Here is a 25,214-nt window from a genome sequence, read left to right as displayed (position 1 = left end):
TAATCCTTTGAGCAATCCTGCAGTGAGAACTCTCAAATGTCCATCGATGATCAATAGCCCTCCAGCAAGCCCTCAGATATTCCATTTTAGTTCTTTTTTCAGTTTTCTTCATATTTAAGATTTTTAGTTCTTTCTCCAGAACCTCTGTAATGCTTACTGTTAGTAGGTGCCAAAGTTGATCATTCTTGGATGTTGGGTTATATATGAGCTTTGATGTTAGAAATGACTACCATCTTGTTATTGGGATGGCAAAATAAGACTAAGAAAGCAAAACCGTGTCTGGTATTAAAATATTAGCAGATTTAGCAGTGTGGATGTATTTCAAGTTGCAACTTAGCAATAGATTTTGAAGAGTTAAGGGCACTGATGGATGGTTAGTTTTGATTTTTGTTTCAAAAATTAAACAGATTCACAGAGCCTACATTCCAGGACACTTGCAAGCAGGTGTGTTTGCACATGCACGTGAACCCCCCCCCCCCAAAAAAAAAAAAATACCCCTTTTGGAATCCTCTTGGACTTATTAGGGAGGACACATATACACAGATAGAAGTGATCAGATACAATAGAATTAAATTGTATACTAGTTGAGCACAGGGCTGTCAAGTGTACAGGTGACCCTTGCAGGCTTTGAGCAGTGAGATACTGTTCCCTTTTCCGTTTCTTTACCTCACAGGGAGAGCAGATCAAGAGGAAAAAAAGAGAAGAGCGACTGGAACAGATAAGGAACAATGTACATCTGAGATACACATCTAAAAGAAAGGTGAGTGAGCTGAGTGTATAGGAGAATGATAAATCTTCATCAGTCCTCAGTGAATTGGTGTTTTTTCACACCTGCTGCATATGGTTGCTGAAAACTGGGTTAGGATTTTCCTGAAGCAAAATCCATCAAACAGTCTCTTAATCACTATTTTCTGGATGTGTGTAGAATTTAATAATTTTATATCATGTTTCCTGGAAACAGTTACCAAAATGGCAATATATATACAGAAAGCCACCATAAAACAAAAAAAACTAAACGGACAATCATGAAAGAGATACGATATCAATACAACACCAGAACCTCATCATAAAACCCCAACAAACAATAACTTGTAAAAATAACAACAAAAATTACCCATTTCTTAGCGTTTAGATAGGTGGATCCAGAACAAGTGGGTTATGCATCTCTACCAGCAAATGGAGACGATCAAAGTTGACATCGTGGGATATATACATACCCCTGCATTGTTAGCCTGCCAGTATTCTCTGTCTCCATCAGATGGTGGACATGCATCTCCCTACTGGAGATTGCTTAAAGTTTTTAGAAGGAGAAAAGAAGGAAAATTAATTCGCTCTGCTCTCCTGTGGTGATACCATTTGGTCCCTCCCTCTTGAGAATTCCTGAGGTGATATATATTGGATTCCTCCCTCAGATGAGTGCCTTAGGTCCGTTAGCTGGTTTTCAGCCGGCGTGTACTTAGCTGTAAAACAAATTGAAAGGCAAGCAGGTGCAGGAAACCAAGCATAGCGGTGAAGGTATATGCCCTCTCCCCTCGCAGCTGGAGACAGACTCTTTACTCAGTCGGGATGGGCTGAGCTCAGGTAAAAAAGAATTAAAAAACAGAGAAGGGATATTTTTAGAGATTCCTCTTCCCTCTGGTCTCTGTTCTCAGCACGCCGATCTGACGTTCGTTCCTGCCTCCGGAGACCCTTGGGATAAGTGGGCAGCCTGGCGGGCTGAGGTTTTTGGCTAGGCCCAGCTCTTAGGTTTTTCCTTGTTTGCTGTGTGGTAGGCCGTGGCAGCGTTTCGCATGCTTTTCCTGCGCACTAGGCTGCCGTCTTCCGTTCTGTCAGTTTGTGCGAGTGCATCTGGTTGTGTGTCCAGATTGTGTGCCTAGTTGGATGTTTAGCTGGGTTCCTGGTTGGGCATCCAGTGACGAGGCGTCTTACCTGAGCGTTTATACGCATGTGCTTACCTACGTACACAATCTGAGTGGTCTTGTGGGAACTCAGTTTTTGGGCACACATAGAGGCACAGGGTTGCATGCCTAAAATTTGGACACCTAAATTTTAGATGCCTAGTTTTTTGCAGTGCGGGTACAGCTGGATGCACACTTCTCTGTCGCCTGTTATAGCATACTGACAGACTGATGTTGCCTATAGCGAAGAAACCTAAGTGCCTTACCCTCTGTGCAGCTTTTCATAGTCTAGCATATCAGCCTGGTGTGCTCTCTAACTTGTGTCAGCGCTACTTGGAAGCTCAGGGGCAATTGCCTTGATCTGATTTTACTAAGCCCAGTTCTTCCCAGCCTGATGCGGGCCTAGGTAAAGAGATGCTAGAAGGGTTGCCTGACTTCGGAGCTTCCCTAACTGGTTCGTCAGCAAGGGAAAGTAGTTCAGTAGGTACAGGATAAGTACCCCCTAGTTTTGGCATGGATCCTTCTGCCTTTTCTTGGGTGGACTTTTTCAAGGATGGCAGTCTTTTCTTCAGGCACAGTCCTTGGCCCCAACCAATCTTAACAGGTCAGAGTCGTAGGTGATGAAATCCTGCACCCCTGGTGCTGTGGCTATGCGTCGGAGTACACCTAGATCAGTTGCCAGTCTTCTTGATGGGGATCCAGATGGCACGGATGATGAAGCAGGTCCTTACTCCCTGGAGAATGGGGAAATTCCTTTGGGATTGGAGCCGTATAGAAAGAACTATGTTGTGGTTCTTTCATAGCATTGAAGATGCTGGGAGTTCCTGGGGCTGAATCCATGTCTGAGCCAAAGAAAGGGGGTTGCCTCTCTCTCATCGGAGGTGGGTTGAAATGTCAGACCAGTGGATCCTAGAGGTGATTATGAGCTGGAGTTTCGCAATGTTCCTCGGGAGGTATTCATGGTGTCTCCCTGCAACTCCCTGTAGAAGAGGCAGGCAGTAGAGTGTACATTGTCAAGATTCCTCAGTCTGAGGGCTGTGGTCCCAGTGCCCATGTCTCAAGAAAATATGGGCCGATATTCCATTTTTTTTGTTGTGCCCAAGATGGAGGACTCTTTTTGCCCCATCCTTGATCTCAAGGGGGTCAACTGTCATTTGCGGGTGACTCATTTTTTTTCGCATGGAAACCTTTCAATCAGTGATAATCTCAGTGCAATCGGGAGAGTTTCTGAGTCCTGGATTTGTCCGCGGCATACCTGCATATTCCCATCTGGCTAGAGTGTCAATGATTTCTGCGCTTCGTGGTTTTGGAGTGCCATTATTGGTTTCGAGCGCTACCTTTTGGTTTGGCCACCGCGCCCAGAACTTTTTCTAAGGTTATGGTGGTGGTGGCGGCGGATTTTTTGGCAAGCCATACTTTTCACCGAAGTGTGCTCTTTCCTTGTGGTTACTGACCTTAAAAATGGTGTTTCTTGTGGCAATTTGTTTGGCGAGTAGAGAATCCGAACTGCAGGCCTTATCTTGCTGGGAGCCGTTACTTTGAGTGACTGGGGGCAATACAGCTGCATACTGTTCCTTTGTTTTTGCCAAAAGTGGTTTTAGATTTTCACTTGAATCAGTCAATTTCCCTGCCGTCTCTGGACAGGGAAAGAGAGATGGAAGGATATAACCTGTTGCGGCCTTGGATGTTAAGAGACATATTTTGAAGTATCTGAAGGTTTCTAAACCTCACAGGAAGTTGGATCGTCTGTTTGTTCTCCACGATGGACGTAAACAGGGCAAGCCAGCTTCATGGGTTACAGTAGCTCGCTGGATTAAAGAGGTAATCACTGCCATGTAAGTGGATGCTGAGCAGCCATTGCTTAGTTAGGTCAGGGCTCATTCCACTATGGCTCAGGCAGTAGCATGGGCAGAGGTTAGATTGTTGTCTCCCTTTGACATTTGCCGAGCTTTGACGTGGTCCTCCTTACACACGTTTTCCAGGTATTATTGTCTGGATGTGCAGGCCTGGGAAGATGCAGCCTTCGCACGTGCGGTTTTGGCTGGACTGCGAGCAGCCTCCCGCTCTGTTCAGGAGTAGCTTTGGTACATCCCACTTGTTCTGGATCCACCTGTCTAATCGCTAAGAAATGAGAACTTATTACTTACCTGATAATTTCCTTTTCTTTAGTATAGACAGGTGGATCTACTTTCCCGCCCTTGGCTGCCAGTGGGTTGTGCTATTGTCGTCCTGTGTGACTGCATGCTCCAGGAGTTACTGGTAAGTGTTAATCCAGTCCTTAGACTAGTTTTCTTTGTCTGAGCTCAGTGTTTTTCTGTTGGCTGAGTGCTGCAATGGTTATCTGTTAATAATTAAGTTTTGTTAGTCTGTCCACAGTTGGCTTTTGCAGATAATACTGGTGGCCTGTTGTGTCAGTGCATCGGTATATATATTGTGATGTCAGCTTTGATCCGTCTCCATCTACTGGTAGAAGTGCATAACCCACTTGTTCTGGTTCCACCTGTCTATACTAAAGAAAAGGCAATTATAGGTAAGTAGTAATTTCTCAATATCCTAAATTAGTTTGAGAATGGTCCCTCGTTTCTAAAACTTTAAGCACTTCATAAAAGTATTTCTTCATTACTTAAATTAAGACTATATAGAAACATAAAATAAACCTGTCTATAACTAAAACCAAGGTTTTTTCAGCAGGTTTTCTGAAGCTTAAATAATCACCTTCCAGTCTAGACAAAGCATTCCATTAAATGAATTTCTCTTCTCTTCTCTGTGACTTTCATGTAAAGAAATAGTTGAATGCAACTCATGCTTCAAATCCCTCTCCATCACCGCTAAGGGCATTGTGTAGCCATGCTACAGGAATGTAAACAGAGGGAACACACACTGAGTAGTGATGTTCCTCTTCATCCCTAGAAAAGTCCAGATGAGTGATTTTTTTTCTACCCAACCAGCAGATGGAGACAAGGAACAAAAGCTTTGCAGTACTGTGGTACTTAAGCCTGCTTGCCACCTGCAGACATTCAGTATTCTCTGACTCTAGCAAATGGTTGAGGCTGAAAATCCTGCAGTCTGATTAGAGAGATATTGAGAAAGCCAAATTGCTCCCAGGGGTTATTAAGTCCTGTTTAAGCACCATCCCCCTGGTAGAGTAGGGACTAGTGGGGGATCAGTGACCCTTGGACAGCTTCTGCCCTGGTGCCTTGGAATATATTGGGCAGCTAGTGATCTGGCTCAGTGTGATCTGCCCCCCTCTCCCTTTTTTCTGAACAGGCAGCCTCTAGGAAGTATATATTTTTTTCTCTGTTATTTCAGTTTGGTTTAGCTGTTGCTTTAAAATAAATTGAAGGGTGATCATTTCTTTTGGCAGTTACTATATCAGGGCTGCGGTTGCTTGGAGGCAGGGAAAGCACTAACAAGGTGAGTCCAGTCCTGGGAGGGCAGTGTGTGGCTCATAGTCACAGCTAGGGAAGTGCAGATTAGCTTTTATTGCAGATGCTTTATATGATTTGCTTCGTAAGTCGACTAGGAATATGATGATGTCTCTGCCAGTGGATTCCTTTGTGGAATTGAGCAGCTGATGTTTGGTCTGCATCATAGCTCGGCAGTTTTCTATTTAAGGGCAAACTGTTGTTTGGTGAAGTCTTGGAGCAACTGGTAAAGCACCTGGGGGGAATCCCAGAGAGGCCAGAAGATACCACCGGCCAGGTAAAGGAGCCTCATCGCAACAACAGAACTCTAATAGCCGTAGTTCTTTTGAGGAACCGGAAAGTCACCCGAGATGGCTCTGGTACCAGCAGTGGGGGCCCTAAGAGTTTGCAATGAAATGCACTTTGCCACTCTTCAGTTGTGAGCATCGGAAGGCACTTAGCACTTTTTTACGAGAAGTGGGCTAAGATAACATTGGACCAATGGGTCCGCTCAGCATAAGAGATGGCTACGCCTTAGAATTTGCATGTACAGTACGGAAAACCCATGAAGGTTTTCCGTACTGTACATGCAAATTATGGTCCTGCTGCAAAATTGCTGCGATCCAATCCATGCTAGAGCAGCTCTGGCAACTAGGGGCCATAGTTCTTGTTCCTCAAGGGGAACAGGAACGGAGCAGGTACTCCATCTACTTTGTGGTTCCAAAGAAGGAGGGAACTTTTCGTCCTATCTTGGATTTAAAGAAGGTGAATGCAGCGCTGCAGGTTCCCCATTTCTGGATGGATGATCTTGGTTATTGCAGCAGTCAGTTCCTGATGTCTCTTGACCTCACAGAGGCTTATGTACACATTCCCATCTGAAAGTAGCACCAAATATTCCTCCAGTTGGAGCACTGGGAGAGCATTTTCAGTTCTTGTCTGTTCCTTTTGGTTTCGCAATGGCACCACACACATTTAACAAGGTGAGGGTGGTTGTAGCAGTGGCTCCCTGCAGATAAGCTGCTCTGGTCCACCAGTATCTTGGCAATTGGCTTATTCTGGCAAAGTCATGGGAGCTTTATTACCAGAGGGTGATGCAACGGTTACAGACCCTGGGCTGGGTTGTAAATTTGGCAAAGAGCCACTTGGTTCCTTCGCAAACCTTGGAATACCTGGGGGCATGTTTTGAGACCAAAGCAGGCAAGGTGTTCCTCACTGTGTAAAGGATAGTGAAATTACAGCATCAAGTTTGTTGATGCGTCTTTGGAACCCCAGGTCTGGGATTACTTACAGGTCCTGGATTCAATGGCTTCTATTCTGGATCTCATGCCCTGGGCTTTTGCTCATATGCGTCTCCTTCAGGGGGCACTGCTGTCGCACTGGAATCCTCAGTCGTAGAATTTCGAGTGCTATCTGCCCCTGTTTGGGGATGCAAGGTCGTGTCTGTCTTGGTGGCTTTTTCAGGCAAGTTTAGAAAGAGGAGTTGGCCTGGACATTCTGGACTGTGTTAAGGCAACAACAGATGCCTATCTGACTGGTTTGGGAGCCATATGTCAGGAGCAAGCAGTGCAAGGATGCTGGTCATCGATGGAAGTATCCTGATCTATCAACCATCTCAAGACCAGAGCCATATGGTTGGCACTACTTACTTTTCTTCCGTTGATTTGCAGTCGAGCAGTATAGTTCCTTTCTACCAAAGAGACAGCAGTGGCATACATCAACTGTCAGGGGGCACAAAGAGCCAGACAATGACCCTGGAGGCTCAGGATTTGTTTCGCTGGGAGGAGACTCATCTTCTGATCATTACAGCATTATATATGGCAGGGATGAAGAGTGTGCAGGTGGATTTTCTCAGCAAGCACATGTTGGACCTCGGAGAATGGGGGTTGTCAGGCGGGATGCTGGTTCTTATTCAATCAAGATGGGGAATTCTTCAAGTGGTTCTCATGGCGTCAAGAAGCAATGCCAAGGCTTGGCGATTCTTCAGTTGCAGAAGAGAATTAGGAGTGGAGGGTCTCAATGCTCTCTCTCAGCCATGGCCATGGGGGATACTGTAGTACATGTTTCTTCTGTGGCCACTAATAGGCAGGGTTCTGTGATGTATTGAAGCTCATCACGGAAAAATGATCCTGGTGACACCAGAGAAGCCTTGACACCCATGGTTTGTGGATTTGGTGAACTTTGTGAACTTTGTGTTGGATAGGCAGTTGAGGCTGGGACATCTTCCTGGTTGACTTAGTCAAGGTCCAATTTGCTTGGAACAGGTGGATCTCTTCTGTCTTGCAGCCTGGCTTTTAATCAGAGGCAGTTGAGATTAAAAGGATATTCAGAGGAGGTGTTTACTATTTTTCTTCAGGCAAAGAGGGCTTCAGTGCCTTTGGTGTACGTACGCGTGTGGAAAATTTTGAGGAATGGTGTCTTGAGCAGAGGGTTTCTCTGTCTCGGGTATTGGTCCCACAGATCCTCTCTTTCTTACAAAGCGGTTTGAGGGCTTAACTTTCTGTTCCCTTAGGGCACAGGTGGTGGCGTTGGCCTGTTACAGAAGAAAGGTACATTGTTCTTTAGCTTCTCACCCAGACATACTTCGTTTTTCTAAGGGAGTGAAACACTTGGGTCAGGAGAGTTTGTCCTTGTTGGAACCTTAATTTGGTTTTCTGAGTGCTCTATAAAGTGCCTTTTGAGCTTATGAGGAAATCATCTTTGAAAGATCTCACTTTAAAGACTTTTTTTTGGTGGCTGTTTGTTTGATGAGATGGATTTCGGAACTAGGGATGTATATTTGTTTCGGCGTTACGTGCTTAACTTCCAGACTTTTTAAAACATGCATAATGAATAGTATGTGTGTATCTTTCATAGCTTAAGTTATACGTACACTATTCATTTTTTTACGCATTTACTATAAAGTCCGGGAGTTATGCGTGTAACTTTGAAACAAATGCACAGCCCTATTCGGAACTACAGATGTTGTCATGTAGGGATCCTTTCCTTCAGTTAATGGATACAGGGGTATCTCTTTGCATGGTTTCTTCCTTTCTTCCGAAAGTGGTCTCCACTTTTCATTTGAGCCAATCAGTGGATTTACTGGGGTTTGGAAGTTCTGCCTCGTTGAATCCTTCAGACCAGGAACTGCATTTGGATATACGGTGGTACCTTCTGCGCTATCTAAGGGTTCCTAATGCCTTTCAGAAAACACATCATCTGTTTGTGCTGTTTGAGGGGAAAGATGTCGAATGCAACAATTTCCTGCTGGTTAAAGGGTGCAATTACATTGGCTTACATAGGCAAGGGATGGCCAGTCCCTTTTAGTCTTTGGGCACATTCTGCTAGGGTGCAGGCTACATCCTGGGCAGAATGTCAGTTGGTCTACATACCTGAGATCTATCGGGTAGCAGTGTGATCTTCACTGCATACTTTTGCCAGACATAACAGGCTAGATGTTTGAGCTCTGGACTCAGCAACTTTTGGTGAAAGAGTGTTATGAGTAGGTCTTTCAAATTCCCACCCAGTTTGGGGGAGATTGGGTACATCCCACTTCTATGAACTGATCTGGACAAAGAGGAAAGGAAAATTGGTTCTTACCTGTTAATTTTTGTTCCTTTAGTCCCACAGATTAGTTCAGAGTCCCTCCCTGTGTATATTTGAAGACTACTCTATTCTGTGTACATTTGTCAGATTTCTTGGCTGTTCGGGCTACTCTAGCTGCCAGAGTGTTTTTCAGTTTTGTGTTTTTTGTTTCCCTGCTCTTTGAAGGGTGGAGGGCATAGTTTATATTGTTCGTTTGTTTGGATTTATTTTATATAGTAAAGCTTTTGTTCTCTGTCTCCATCTGCTGGTTGGGGAGAAAAACCAACTCGTCTAGATTGATCCGTGGGACTAAAAGAATGAAAATTAGTAGGTAAGAACTAGTTTTCCTATCATCAGCACAGGACATTTACCTTTTGTTTCCCCTAAACGTATTTGGCATCAATTTTAGAAGGACATTTACTATGCTGGCAGGTCCGCTGAAAGACCTGTTCAATAGAACCCTGGAGATAGGAGTGGTGTCACGTTATTGGAGAAGAGTGGTTATGGTCCCGTTTCACAAGAGTGGTAGCAGAGAGGAGTCGAACCTATAGGCCGGTTAGTCTCACCTCGGTTGTGGGGAAATTAATGGAGACGAAGGAAAGGATAGTGAACTATTTACAATCTGGTAGGTTGGTGGACCTGAGGCAACATGGATTCACCAGGGGAAGGTCCTGTCAGACAAATCTGATTGACTTTTTTGATTGGTGACGAGAGAACTGGATTAAGGAAGAGCACTCGATGTGATATACTTGGATTTCAGTAAAGCTTTCCGTACGGTTCCACATAGGAGGCTCGTGAATAAAATGAGAAGCTTGGATGTGGGCGCCAAGATTGGTGGTGTGGATTATTAACTGGTTGACTATAATGGTAAATGGAAATTGCTATGATGGGGCAGTTCTGTTCAGTATATTTGTGAGCAGCATTGCGGAGGGGGTTGAAAGAAAAGTTTGCCTTTTGCAGGTGATACTGAAATCTGCAATAGAGTAGACGTGCCTGAAGGAGTAGAGAGAATTAAAAGTGATTTAAGAAAACTTGAAAAGTGGTCAAGGAGTTGGCAGCTGCAATTCAGTGGCAAGAAGTGCAGAGTCATGCACCTGGGGTACAGTAATCCAAAAGAGATGTATGTGATGGGGCAAAAGTCTATCGTGCATGAACCAGGAGAGGGACCTTGGGGTGACTGAAGGAGTCTGAAGGTACTGAAATAATGTGACAAAGTGGTAGCTAAAGCCAGAAAGTTGCTGGGCTGCATAGAGAGAAGTTATCTAGAAGGAAAAGGGAAGTAATAGTGCCATTATACAGCTCCTTGGTGAAGCCTCACCTGGAGTACTGTGTTCATTTCTGGAGACCGTATCTCAAAAAGGATAGAGAGAGGATGGAAACTGTGCAGAGGAAGGCGACCAAAATGGTGTGGAGGTCTGTTTCAGAAGATCTATGTGGGGAGGCTGAGGGATCTAAATATGTATATCTTGGAGGAGAGGAGGTGCAGGGGAGATATTAACAGACTTTCAGATACCTGACAGGAATTAATGATGCACAAACTTTAATATCAGAAAATATTTCTTCATGGAGAGTTTGGTAGATGCCTGGAATGTCCTCCCAGAAGAGGTGGTGAAAATGAAAATAGTTAATGAATTCAAAAGGGTATGGAACAAACACTGCGGATCCCTGAAGACTTGAAAGTGATGGTGTAACATTTCTGCAGTTGGTAATTTGCATGGAGTGGCATTTATTACTATAAGCAAATTGCTGGGCAGATTAGATGGATTAGATTAGATTAGCGGGGACCGCTCCTTCGCAGCCAATCAGGACTCCTCCTCCGGGCTCTAAAGCCCAGCTGCGACCGGCGCCGCATCCTTTCCGTCGACCTGCCGTCCAGGGGAGGGTGTAGGCCTGCGCGATCGGCACAAGGAACCCACCGGGGTAAGGCCTAAACCTTTTCACTTACCCCAGCGGGTCCGCCCGGCTGACCACGAGGCTCCCTCCGCTGCATGCCCGAAGCCTCCGCCGTCCTGCCGCAGAGCTCCGCCCGCTCCGAGCAAGCCAGCCTATCCGGGGACCGCTCCTTCGCAGCCAATCAGGACTCCTCCTCCGGGCTCTAAAGCCCAGCTGCGACCGGCGCCGCATCCTTTCCGTCGACCTGCCGTCCAGGGGAGGGTGTAGGCCTGCGCGATCGGCGCAAGGAACCCACCGGGGTAAGGCCTAAACCTTTTCACTTACCCCAGCGGGTCCGCCCGGCCGACCACGAGGCTCCCTCCGCTGCATGCCCGAAGCCTCCGCCGTCCTGCCGCAGAGCTCCGCCCGCTCCAAGCAAGCCAGCCTATCCGGGGACCGCTTCTTCGCAGCCAATCAGGACTCCTCCTCCGGGCTCTAAAGCCCAGCTGCGACAGGCGCCGCGCGCCGAAGGAGCGCAACAAAGCCCCTTTGTCGCGCTCCTTCGTGCAGCCCCTGAGGGTTTACCCTGGACTCTTGCACTCTCTCAGTCTTTAGAGTCTCACTTACAAAACTTTTCACCTATTTACCTAATGTCTTTGCTTGATACCATACAAATTGTGTAAGCCTGCCTTAGACCCTTCTTCCCTGCCCTCCTCTTCACAATTGGCTCTCTGCCTTTTCTAGTCCTCGGTCCAGGACCCCCTTTTCACCCCTCCATTGTAACTCAATACAAGCTATTGCAATTTAAGGCTCATTGTGGAACAGTGCAGCATACTAGGCCAGATTAAAGTGCTTCCCAACTCAACACCCCTGTTGGGCACTACTCCCACTATCCCTCCACAATGGCCACCTTTCCCATTTACAAACTCCGATATAACTTCCACAGAAACTCAGCACCCCACCAATCACATCGTCATTACAACTCCCTCCTCCCAATCATGCTCACTCCTTTCACCCAATTCCTGGGCATTTCAACCATTGCCATGCTTTTGATCAACTCCCAATCCCTAACCAAAAAAACCATCATCCTAAATGATCTGCTCCTTGATGAAAAACCAGATCTCTGCACTATCACAGAGACATGGTTAAAGGACACCGACTCTGTTCTTATCAATCAACTTCCTAATACTGAATATGACATCCACTCCATTCCCAGACCTAAAAAAAGAGGTGGGGGACTACTTCTTGCTGCAAAGAAACACCTTAAGCTTAAACAAATCCCAGTCTCTCTCCCTTCCAAATACGAAGTGGGCCTATTCAAGTCCCCTATCCTTCAAATATGCCTTATATACACACCACCCGGCGTCTTAGACGCTGACATCTCTCCCATCATTGAATGCATTGCTGCAAATATCACCAGAGACATACCTGCCATAATCCTTGGAGACTTCAACCTCCATATTGACTCACTCCCCCTTTCTCACAGCTGCGAAACCCTCCTATCATCTCTTAATGCCATGGACCTCCATCAAATCATAACTAGTCCCACACACATAGCCGGCCACTCCCTCGATCTTATCTTCATGAACTCCCTCCTCATACCACAATGTACCACCTACACCCCTGTTCCCTGGTAGGACCACTTTCTCATTAAAACCTCCTGCACCATCAAAAATACCCCTAAGCAGTCTAACTCAAAAACCACTATACAATTTAGGCGAGCTTGTCCCAGAGATGACCTTATTGACACCCTTACTGATAACCTTAAAAAGCTTGACCTCTCTGACTCCCAAACGGCCATCACCTCATGGAACCACATCACTAAAGACACAGCCAACGAACTTTGCCCTCTAATAACAAAAGAGATCCTACCCCCCACCAAAACTAAGCAACCTTGGTACACCCCTGAACTAAAACTCCAAAAACACAATCTCAGAACTCAAGAAAAAATATGGCGTAAAGATCCGTCCACTAAGCATCTTGCCAAATACAAAACCTTACTGCATGACTACAGATCTAACACTCTTAAAGCTAAACGCGACCACTATGCCATTAAAATTCACAACTTTCAATTCAATCCGAGAGCCCTTTTCTCTATTATCTCTAATCTTACCATGACATCTCCCAAGACACCTCCATGCGAAGACCCTAGCACAAAATGCAACCAGCTCGCCCAATATTTCCATAATAAAGTTGCCACCATTGCCTCTCACTTTCCCCCTACCCACTCTCCTACCAAATTCACCCCCAAAATCATTGACTACAAAATGGACACTTTCGAAAGCACGTCCTCCTCTGAAATCTTTTCCATACTTAAGAAAATGCGACCCGCTACTCACCCCTCCGACATGATTCCATCCAAAATGCTGCTAACAATCCCAGAAAACATTTCCCAACCGCTGGCTGATATCATCAACACCTCCTTATCCACTGGAGTTGTGCCCACTCAGCTCAAATCAGCCATAGTAAAACCGATCCTTAAGAAACCAAAACTTGACCCTGCTGACTTATCCAACTACCGACCTATTTCCAACCTCCCCTTCATTGCTAAAGTCCTTGAAAAAACTGTAAACACTCAACTGTCAACCTACCTAGACCAGCACCAGATACTCTACCCATCACAACACGGCTTCAGAAAGCGCTTTAGTACCGAAACACTGCTTCTCTCACTCACCGACCTTGTCATCAGAGGCTTCGATAAAGGTCACTCATTCATACTTGCCCTATTAGACATCTCCGCAGCCTTCGACACTATTAACCACTCCATTCTACTTGACAGGATAGCTGATATAGGCATCTCTGGTACCCCATATCGCTGGTTCAAATCATACATAAGTGATAGACAATTCAAAGTAAAAATAGAAAACCATGAATCTGAGCCAATCGATATCACAAGGGGCGTACCCCAAGGCTCATCCTTATCATCCACACTTTTTAATATATACCTCCTCCCCCTCTGCCAACTACTCTCAAATCTTAACCTTCCACACTTTGTCTACGCTGATGATGTACAGGTTCTTATACCCATCACTGACTCCTTCTCCAATGCCCTTAAAAGATGGGACAGTGCCCTCTCATCCATCAACTGTCTACTTACTCAACTTAACCTAGCCCTAAACCCCAACAAAACTGAACTAATGATCATTTCACCGCAACCCCTTAATACCTTACCTACCCCCTCACCCAACTCTCCCCTTGTTCCCCCTGTCCTCTCGCAATCAGTAAGAGACCTAGGAGTCACACTTGACCCTCAATTCTGCCTACAGAAATTTATCTCCTCTACCATTAAGGATTGTTACTACAAATTACACACCCTCAAAAAACTTAAACCTTTGCTGCACTTCCATGACTTTAGAACTGCCCTGCAAGCCTTAATATTATCCAAAATTGATTATTCAAACTCCCTACTCCTAGGACTTCCCAAGAACAGCATTGCCCCCCTACAGCTGCTTCAAAATGCAGCTGCACGAGTACTTACAGGCACCCGCAGAAAAGAACATATCACACCCATTCTCAAACAACTCCACTGGCTCCCCATCGCAGCCAGAATTCAATTCAAAACTCTTACCCTCATCCATAAAGCCATGCACAATCCTGAAATGCTCTGGTTTCCAGACAGTCTACACCTTTGTTCCTCTTCCAGACCTACCAGAACCCCCTACACAGCTAATATTCACACACCCTCTCCCAAACTCTTTCACCTTACAGCCACTAAACAACGTGCCATATCCCTAGCTGGTCCCTCCTTATGGAATGCTATGCCCACCCACCTACGCCTTGAATCGTGCCCTAAGAAATTCCGACAGAACCTCAAGACTTGGTTGTTCACACGAACCTATACTTGAGCCACCTCTCCTTGAGCCACCCTTCCTTTTCTCCCCTGCTCCTTTCCGCCCCGCCCTAAGGTCCCTTCTTAAACCCCCTCTCTTAACTCCTCCCACTGTATTACTATTGTACATAAGCTATAATTAATATTTATGTTTTTTACCTTGAATTTACTTGTACAGCATATCCTTGGTTTCCCTTATCCCTCTACCCCTCCTTCCCAGTTCTCCCAATATTTTCCTTTTACACCCCTTACCCCCCCCCCCCTCTCCCCCCCCCCCCCCCCCCTCTCTAGTTACTTTATTCAGTTTCTATGTAAAGCCCTGTTGGCTATTTTTTGTTCTATGGAAACCGATGTGATGTTTTCCAAACGAATGTCGGTATATAAAAATTGTTAAATAAATAAATAAAATAAATATGTTATGTTATGCTGCGATATTTTATCCCATGTGGGAGTGGGAGTGGGGTTTGGTGGTGGTGGAAGGAAATATCGCAGGGGAGTCATTCCTGTGATATTTGGGCCCTCCTTGGTAAAACATACAAGAGACAGAGCTATATCAATTGCTAGCCCCACTCTCTGGAACTCATTACCAGAACATCTTTGAACTTCTACTGACACCAAGAAATTCAAGCAAGATCTAAAAACCTGGCTCTTCAACAGTGCCTTCTCTGCTTCTCTTTAATATAGCTCCCTTTATCCTTCAATACATCCCTATTGTTATCTAGTTTATATAACCTTTTTCCGTTTGTTGTATTGTTATTATTTTATACATTATACACCATTGTGATTAGGTGATTCTCACTCGGAATGATGGTATATAAACAAAAACCCTAAATAAATAAATAAATAAAATATCATGGCGGCTTCCCTGTGATGTTTTTTCTCAAGTAAAAATATAGAATGAGTCCTTGACTCAAAACTGCTATAGAATCGAATGGGACATGATAGTGTTCACACTCATTTAACAACTAACATTGATTAAAACTATGTTACCGAACATTATTTATTTATTTATTTATTTATTTATTTTAAGCTTTTCTATACCGGCATTTGCGATAAATGTCGCATCATGTCGGTTTACAATTAACAAGTGGATAGGTAACAAAAAAGGTAAAAAATAACATTGATCCTAATTATAATAATAATAATAATAGTAGTAATAAAGCATTAACAAGAGAAGGCTAAGGAATGCAGTTACAATAAAACAAGGGAGTGATACAACTTGGATCATAGAAAAGAAGCAGGGGATTAAGTAGAGAGAACGTAAAATTATGGCACCTGTGTAAACTGATAGAGGTTAATAGCATTACTTTTGTGCCTTACTGTAAACCGTTGTGACGGTACCCACCTTAACTACGGTATAGAAAAAGTTTTAAATAAATAAATAAAAATGGGCAAAAAGGCATGATGGTAGTCCTTTTCACCCAGGGCCGCCATCATCTTAAAGGGCCACATGACTTGGAATCCCCCTCCCCCAGGCAGACCTCAGCCCACTCATCCACCACTACCTGTAGAGGCGGCCCAGCAGGTAAAAAAGATTTAAAAAAAAAAAAATCTAATAGTCGCATGGCGACACCCTATCCCCCCCTTCCCAAAACCCTCACTTTTGTCAAAAGTTGACTTCCCTTCTCAACATACAACATATTCCTTGGTAGTCTAATGGACGCCTCCACCCTCATCTCCTTTCACAGAACATATTCCACGGACCTCTTCTTACCTTAAAAAAATACCTTGGTGGTCTAGTGGGAGTCTTGAGCACCCCCTAGGTTCTGGGCCTGGGCAGAAGCCATTTTTCAAAATGGAACTGCAGCCGCTGGGTCTAAGGTGCACTCTGGACCCCCATGAGGGTAACATTTGAAAGTAAGGAGAGGCGGGTGGAGTCCATTAGACTACCAGGAAACATTTTGTGTGAAAAGGTGTGTGTGTGTGGGGGGGGGGGGGGGGGCTGTCCGTCCATTAAATTGCCAGGATATATGTTGTATGTTAGGGGAGGCTGCCACTGGAGGGGGTGTTTGGATTGGGGGGAGGGGTCAACATTATTTTTTCTATTTACTTTTTTTATACTCTTTTTAAATATATTTCAAATTGTACACAAACAAGCAAAATACAGCTTGCAGAAAAAAAGGAATTAAAGAAAATTGTACAACTTAAAGAAACAAAAATATAAAACAATAGTAACCCTTATATAAATCCACAAAAGGGACCCAAGGACATTAGAGCAAACTCAACAAACAGAAGAAACAATTAGAATATGTCTGATGTATTAAATATAATCAACGCAACTGCTAAATTAACTAGGCTCTGGAGTGGAGGAAGGATTCTATGCTGTTCTACTATCTAATAATGTCTTAAGCTGATCTTGCGCAAAAAAAAAAAAATTAACCTATTACCATCAATTTTAATCACACATTTTGCAGGATAATGAATTAAAAATTCCCCTCCCAAACTAATAACAGTATTTCTATATTGAAGAAAAGATTTACATTAGGAAATATCCAGATTTTTTATCCCATAAAGCATCCTTATTAGTAAAAAAAACAACCAAAAAACCTCATAATTAAATTCTTCTTGCTCTCAGAGGAACAAGAAATCAGGAGAGTGGTATGATCAACTGAATCAGTAGCCTGTTCTAGGAAACTAGTTAAATTGAAAGAATTTGTCTGAGCAGGAGTAGTAACAATCAAATTATTCCTAAAAGGATTAGATACATAATAAGCCTTAAGAACACTAGGAATATGTTCATCTGCTTACCCAAGATTTCCATCATATATTTAATTAACAATTGTTGTGGACCAATGAGAGATGTACGAGGAAAATTCAAGACATAAATTTAAATAAGTAAATCTGCTCTCCAAGAACTCAATACGTCTTTGCATATTAGTACATTCTAAAATATTAGCTTTTTTAAAATTCCGAATAACCAAGTCCTTAGATTTCAGAACTTTTAACCTTTCTTCATGACAGCACAGTGAAGATTGTTGATTAGATGCCTGTTCTTTGATACTGTCCAATACAGAAAAATCAGCCAGGTTTTTACTCACAGTTCTTTCAAGCAGCACAACAGCCCGCCATACATCTTCCAGGCCTGCATCATGACTCCCCCCGACTGTACTCCAATACGTGGATATCCTCCTTGCACCACTGATCCAATTCTTGGTTGGTCAGAATCTAGAAACATCCGAGAGCTATGTGCAGATGGTGGATCGTGATTCCCAGGGCTCAAAGATGCCTCAGTCACAAGCGGCCCATCCGCTACTAAGAAGTTGCCATATTGGGTCAGACTAAGGGCAACTCCTGTGCCTGCAGTGAGGACCTCACTGAGAAAACTTGCTCGGGTAAACCTGCAAGCAATTGAGTAAACTTGTGTATTTCACTTCGCCGCTTAACCATAATGACAAAAGGTATAAAGCGGGCATCTAGAACAAGAAGTCAGACTTTAGAAACCTTCTGTGTCTGAATTCAAAACGCGCCAAAGAGGTGCGTCCCTTTGGTGTTTGGCTTCGGCGTCACTCAGTGCCATCAGCCCCTCATGGGGGAGGGGAGAGAACTGGGCAGCCACGATGCTCTGGGAATACAGATGGGTAGCAAGGAGCTGGAGAGAAGTCGTTCTTGCCCTTCCATTTACTGTTTATTGAGAAAATAACATACAAACCAGTATTAACACATCAAAGTGTCATACCTTTACAAACCAAGGTTAGCCATCTGATGAACAATTGCTCAGATTTTATTTTTTGCTTTTATTTCCCCCCAGCTCCTCCCAAACCCACTAGCACAGTTCTCAGTAAACTTTACCTATAGTCAGTGTCCTGAAATGTAGAATTCTTGCCAGTCTTCTCTCCAAGCGTGTGTACACAACTGGTTTTGGAGTATCACAAATCATATGGTTCCCACATGGAGTGAAAGAGACGATAGTTTCATTTTACATTGCTATTAATTTCCCCATGTAGAATACATTATCCAATTGTTGTTTTAAAGGGTCTAAATTAGGGATATCTTCCCTTTCCTAGCGTGTAGCCAGATGGACTCAGGTCCAGTGGGTTTATGCTCCCCTGCCAGCAGATGGAGAATGAGTCAGGTTTCAAAGCTGACGTCACCCTCGATACACTCCTGGAGTACCTCAGCCCTTCAGTATTTCTCTCTCTCCAGCAGATATGGACATGTGTTCCCTATGTGGATTGCTGTACCTTTTGGAAGAAGAAATTCTATTTTTAAATTGGAGAAAGGATTGAGCCCCGCTCTCCTGTGGTGATACCTAAAGGTCCCTTCCCCAGTTGAGAATTCCTGAGGTGATTTCTGGGATTCCTCAGAGGTGTGCCTTGGTCCGGTAGCCGGTTCCTGCTGAAGCTGCTGAAGCAGCTGAAAGGCAGTGGGTGCAGGAAGCCGAGTGTGGTGGCGGCAGCCAAAGCCCTCTCCCCCCGAAGCCAAAGAATGTCTGTGTACTCAGCCGGTAAGCGCTGAGCCCAGGTAAGAAAAAAAAAGAAGAGGTTTTACTCTCGATAGACATTGGAGAGGTTTTGGTAAGATTTCGTCCAGTCTCTTTGCTCAGCGCACCATACCAACGTCATTCCCGATCCCGTTGAGGTAAGGGGAAGTGGGCTTCAGAGTTGGTTGGTCAGCACACCATAGAAACATAGAAATGACGGCAGAAGAAGACCAAACGGCCCATCCAGTCTGCCCAGCAAGCTTCACACATTTTTTCTCTCATACTTATCTGTTTCTCTTAGCTCTTGGTTCTATTTACCTTCCACCCCCACCATTGAAATATCTTGCTTGATTAGTTAGGGGTAGTAGGGGTAGTAACCGCCGCAATAAGCAAGCTACACCCATGCTTATTTGTTTTACCCAGACTATGTTATACAGTCCTTATTGGTTGTTTTTCTTCTCCCCTGCTGTTGAAGCAGGGAGCTATGCTGGAAATGCGTGATGTATCAGTCTTCTCCCATGCCGTTGAAGCAGAGAGCCATGCTGGATATGCATCGAAAGTGAAGTATCAGACACATTTGGTTTGGGGTAGTAACCGCCGTAACAAGCCAGCTACTGCACAAGATGGTGCCGCACAAGATGGCGGGACCATCTTGTGCATGTTTTTGTGCTTGTATTGCCCACCATACAGCTTCGGTACGTGCAGTGTGGGTCAGATTTTAAAAAAGTACCCCGTGCGTACTTTTGTTTGTGCGACCGGCGCAAACAAGAGTACGCCGGATTTTAATAGATACGCGCAGGCTGCACAAAATCGGTAGCCTGTGCGCGCCGAGCTGCGCAGCCTGCCTCCGAAATCGGAGCGGCCTTGGAGGGAACTTTCCTTCCAACCCCCCCGCACCTTCCCCTCCCTAACCCAACCCCCCCACCTTTGTTTGAAAAGTTACGCCTGCCTGAGGCAGGCGTAACTCGCGCAGGCTGGCCGCCGGCGCATGATTCCCCGACCTGGGAGCAGTTTCGGAGGCCTCGGCCACACCCCTGGGCCGTAACCACACCCGCGGCGCCGCCGCGACACGCCCCCCCCAGGAAATCCCCGGGACTTACGCGCATATCCCTTTGAAAATCTGCCCCTGTGCGATGGCTCTGCGTATGCGCTGTGCACATAAGAACATAAGAAATTGCCATGCTGGGTCAGACCAAGCATCAAGCCCAGCATCCTGTTTCCAACAGAGGCCAAACCAGGCCACAAGAACCTGGCAATTACTCAAATACTAAGAAGATCCCATGCTACTGATGCAATTAATAGCAGTGGCTATTCCCTAAGAAAACTTGATTAATAGCCGTTAATGGACTTCTCCAAGAACTTATCCAAACCTTTTTTGAACCCAGCTACACTAACTGCACTAACCACATCCTCTGGCAACAAATTCCAGAGCTTTATTGTGCGTTGAGTGAAAAAGAATTTTCTCCGATTAGTCTTAAATGTGCTACTTGCTAACTTCATGGAATGCACCCTAGACCTTCTATTATTAGAAAGTGTAAATAACCGATTCACATCTACTCGTTCAAGACCTCTTGTGATCTTAAAGACCTCTATCATATTCCTCCTCAGCCGTCTCTTTTCCAAGCTGAACAGCCCTAACCTCTTTAGTCTTTCCTCATAGGGGAGCTGTTCCATCCCCTTTATCGTTTTGGTCGCCCTTCACTGTACCTTCTCCATCGCAACTATATATTTTTTGAGATGCGGCGACCAGCATTGTACATAGTACACAAGGTGCGGTCTCACCATGGAGCGATCCAGTGGCATTATGACATTTTCTGTTTTATTCACCATTCCCTTTCGAATAATTCCCATCATTCTGTTTGCTTTTTTGACTGCCGCAGCACACTGAACCGAAGATTTCAAGGTGTTATCCACTATGATGCCTAGATCTCTTTCTTGGGTGGTAGCACCTAATATGGAACCTAACATTGTGTAACTATAGCATGGGTTATTTCTCCCTATATGCATCACCTTGCACTTATCCACATTAAATTTCATCTGCCATTTCGATGCCCAATTTTCTAGTCTCACAAGATCTTCCTGCAATTTATCACAATCTGCTTGTGATTTAACTACTCTGAATAATTTTGTATCATCTGCAAATCTTATTACCTCACTCATCGTATTTCTTTCCAGATCATTTATAAATTTATTGAAAAGTAAGGGTCCCAATACAGATCCCTGAGGCACTCCACTGTCCATTCCCTTCCACTGAGAAAATTGTCCATTTAATCCTACTCTCTGTTTCCTGTCTTTTAGACAGTTTGTAATCCACGAAAGGACATCGCCACCTATACCATGACTTTTTACTTTTCCTAGAAGCCTCTCATGAGGAACTTTGTCAAACGCCTTCTGAAAATCCAAGTATACTACATCTACTGGTTCACCTTTATCCACATGTTTATTAACTCCTTCAAAAAAGTGAAACAGATTTGTGAGACAAGACTTGCCTTGGGTAAAGCCTATGCTGACTTTGCTCCATTAAACCATGTCTTTCTATATGTTCTGTGATTTTGATATTTAGAACACTTTCCACTATTTTTCCTGGCACTGAAGTCAGGTTAACCGGTCTGTAGTTTCCCGGATCGCCCCTGGAGCCCTTTTTAAATATTGGGGTTACATTAGCTATCCTCCAGTCTTCAGGTACAATGGATGATTTTAATGATAGGTTACAAATTTTTACTAATAGGTCTGAAATTTCATTTTTGAGTTTCTTCAGAACTCTGGGGTGTATACCATCCGGTCCAGGTGATTTACTACTCTTCAGTTTGTCAATCAGGCTTACCAGATCTTCTAGGTTCACCGTGATTTGGTTTAGTCCATTTGAATCATTACCCATGAAAACCGCCTCCGGTACATGAGTTCATTCCCTTCCAGCTTCTGCCAGAGGAGGACACCTGTCATAAGATGCTGGAGGTTCTCCAGTTTGTAGATGCCCCAGAGGAAATGCTCGCTATCCCCATCCATGATATCTGTAAGGAGTTACTCCTCAAGATATGGTCCAGCCGGCCATAGGATTTGAAAAGCGCCAGCTCCCGAACTAGTCAGTGGTGGGTGGACTCTGCCCTCAAAAAAGCCAACGCTCCCGTACCCACGCTTTGGCACCTCCAAGGTGGGAGCATTGGGCTGCATATGCCCTGGATAGGAAGGTGTATCAGGGTGCAATGTTGATCGCTCTCATCACCTCCTTCCAGCTTTATATGACCCAGTACACTCGCAACCTCTGGAAGCACGTCCAAGAGGTAGCCGAACGCCTCCCCTAGCAGCAGCGGAAGCCCTCCTGACCGTTGCCCAGCAGGGCTGGGAGTGCGGCAACCTTGAGGTGCGTTCCACCTATGATGTCTTCAAAACTGCAGCTCAGGTGGCGGCAATGGGCATTGGGGCCTGTAGGTTGGCATGGCCTCTGGCATCGGACCTCCAACCAGAAGTCCATGACAAGCTTGCAGACCTGCCCTGTACCAGGGAGTACTTATTTGGAGACAAGGTGTGGGATGCTGTGGCTCAGCTGAAAGACCACTATGAGACCCTCCAGCATCTCTCCGCCATCACTTCGGACCCTTTGTCCGGAAGTCCTCACGTCATAGCGGAAGAAGGTCCTTTTATCGCCAGAGGAAATATTATCCTCTGGCCTCGCGTACTTGTGTGCCACTAGGGAATTCTAGGGACACTCTTGACAGCAGCAGACTCCCAGACCTCAGCTGGCTCCCCAGCAAAGTCCCGCCACGGGGTTTTGACTGGTCCCAAGGGAGATAAGCCCTGTATTCATACCCTCTGCCTTGGTGCGCTCGGTTGGATGTCGACTACAGTCCTTCCAAGACTGATGGCCACAGATTACCCCGGACCAGTGGGTCCTGTCCATCATCTGTCAAGGGCCAGGCCCCACATCCGGAGGTTCTTTGGACAGAGCTCTTTGCCCTGTTAATGGCAGGAGAGGTAGAACCCATTCCACAAGGTCAGCAGGGACTGGGATTCTACTCCAAATACTTCTTGATTCCAAAAAAACAGGGGTTATGCCCCATCTTAGACCTGAGGGCCTTTAACAAACATCTGCAAAGAGAAAAGTTTAAGATGGTCTCGCTGGGCATCCTGATTTCCCTCCTGCAAAGAGGAGATTGGCTTTGATCCCTCAGTCTAAAGGGCGCCTATGCTCACATAGGAATCTTTCCTGTTCACAGGAATTACCTACAGTTTCTGGTAGGCGACAATCGCTTCCAGTACAAGGTGTAGCCGTTGGCCTGGCCTTGGCCCCACATTTCTTCACCAAGTGCTTGGCATGCTGGGCATACTCAGTGTGCCTAGTCAAAGTTCTAGTAATTTTGACAGAAGTTTTCCGTGCTGGGCTCCATCTGATGATGTCACCCATGTGGGGAATTAACATCCTGCTGTCCTAGGAGAACACCTGTTACAGGTAAGCAACTCTGTTTTCCAGGCCATGTGGCCCTTCAAGAAGCAGGCTTGAGGCATCGGGATGCTCGTTAACATTCCGATACCTTTGGGGAAATGTTAGCTACAATTCCTGAGTTGTAGCTAATGTTTTGGAAACAACTTGACTGCGGCAAGCTGCATTATTTTATTTGCCTAGGATTACCTATGGATGAGCTGCTTTGCATGCATTTGAAAATGTATGCATGCAAAGCCGATCATCTAAATAGGGGACTCTTTTTAGGACAAATATCAGGTAATATTGCCATGATTTGGATATATTGAGTGATAAATTCAGTTTTTTGTGCATTATACCTTACCACAGTTTAGTAAATGTCTCTCTTAATTTGAGCATACTCATAGATTCCAAATATATTGCCATGGAAGCTCCTGTATGCACATACATTACATTAGTCTATTTATTTATTTATTTTTATATACCAGTGTTCGATTTTACACATCACATCGGTTTACATTTAAACAAAATTTGCAGGAACTCATGCGTTACCTTTGTCAAAAACATTAAACATTTAAATATGGGGATTATTAACAAGGGATATAAAAAAAAAAAAGCATATTTTCACAAAAATGGTTAAGAACATATAATTTGTCATACTGGGTCAGACTGAGGATCCATCAAGCCCAGTATCCTATTTCCAACAGTGACCAATCCAGGTCACAAGTACCTGGCAGGATCCCAAAGAGTGGATAGATTCCATGTTGCTTCAGGGATAAACAGTGAATTTTTGCAGCTCCACCTTAATAGTTTATGAACTTTTCCTCCAGGAACTTGTCCAAAGCTTTTTTAAACACAACTTTTGTTTATTTTGTACTTTCCATTGTCACCAAATATTATAGCTGAGGAGTATAACCTTGGTTGATGAACTATTAATTATGGTCTGTTGTCTTTACCCACCAGAGAGTATTTCTGTGTAATGCACCTGACAACACTAACGCAAGGAAATGAAATGAAGAAAAGCAGCAACACACAGAGGCAACAAACCTTCCATGCTATGTTTCTTTGTTTATGCTGACATTCTAAGAAGAATGCATAAACAAGAGAATTTCAGGGTATTTTATTTATTATGTAGCTATGAGAGTGTATTGTCACAGGTTGCTGCTTGGGTGCTGCGTGACCTACTGACAGTTCTCTGGAATACACATCTCAGAGCCAGCCACAGTAAAAAGCAACCTTATTCCATGCATCAGTGTTCACTTCACACTTAAAATGCAATTCCTTTCCTGAGACATCAGCAGGATCATCCCAATAGGATACATTGATAGCCACTCACAGGTCAGCCCAATTCCCCAAGTTGTATAAAACCTGCCTCCCAACTGTAGTTTTGCAAGTGCAAAATCTCTAACCGCAGGCTGTGGGTATCTCTGTATCAGCATACATTGGTAGTCACCTGCAGGCCAGCCAAATTCCTCATGGTCATATAAAACCGACTTCCCAACTGTACTTTTGTAGATTCATAGACCCTAACCAAAGGCTGTGGGCATATCTACATCTAGATCTGCACAAGCCCTCTCTCCTGCTTCCTCATCTTTATCTTAAGAGACACACTGATCCTCTGCAGGAGCTCCGTAATTAGCTTCAGCTGTGTCTTCCAATTAATAGCAAACCTTTCTATGGCTGTTACCTTCATCCTAATTGGTTCTTTGCCAAGGATCTCCAAATTACATTTCCCAGCAGCCCTGTGCTTCCTGTTCCTTCTGGTTTTACAATCACTTAGCCAATTTTTTTTTCTTTCTGCCTTACAGCAGTG

The 25,214-nt window shown here is 44.6% G+C and overlaps 1 protein-coding gene across 3 annotated transcripts in view; it reads left to right on the top strand.

Moving 5' to 3' along the window:
- Positions 1-25,214, top strand: part of DDX11 (DEAD/H-box helicase 11) — a 427,300-nt gene that overhangs the window by 37,472 nt on the left and 364,614 nt on the right. For all 3 annotated transcript variants that reach the window (XM_029599951.1, XM_029599952.1, XM_029599950.1), the window contains exon 4: positions 674-760. In XM_029599951.1, coding sequence (XP_029455811.1) covers positions 674-760 — 87 coding nt within the window. The remainder of the gene's footprint in view (positions 1-673; positions 761-25,214) is intronic.

Source organism: Rhinatrema bivittatum, chromosome 4, assembly GCF_901001135.1.
Source record: "Rhinatrema bivittatum chromosome 4, aRhiBiv1.1, whole genome shotgun sequence".
Lineage (NCBI taxonomy): Eukaryota > Metazoa > Chordata > Amphibia > Gymnophiona > Rhinatrematidae > Rhinatrema > Rhinatrema bivittatum.
Note: the sequence above shows the minus strand (reverse complement) of the source record. Positions and strands in the feature narration are given on the sequence as shown.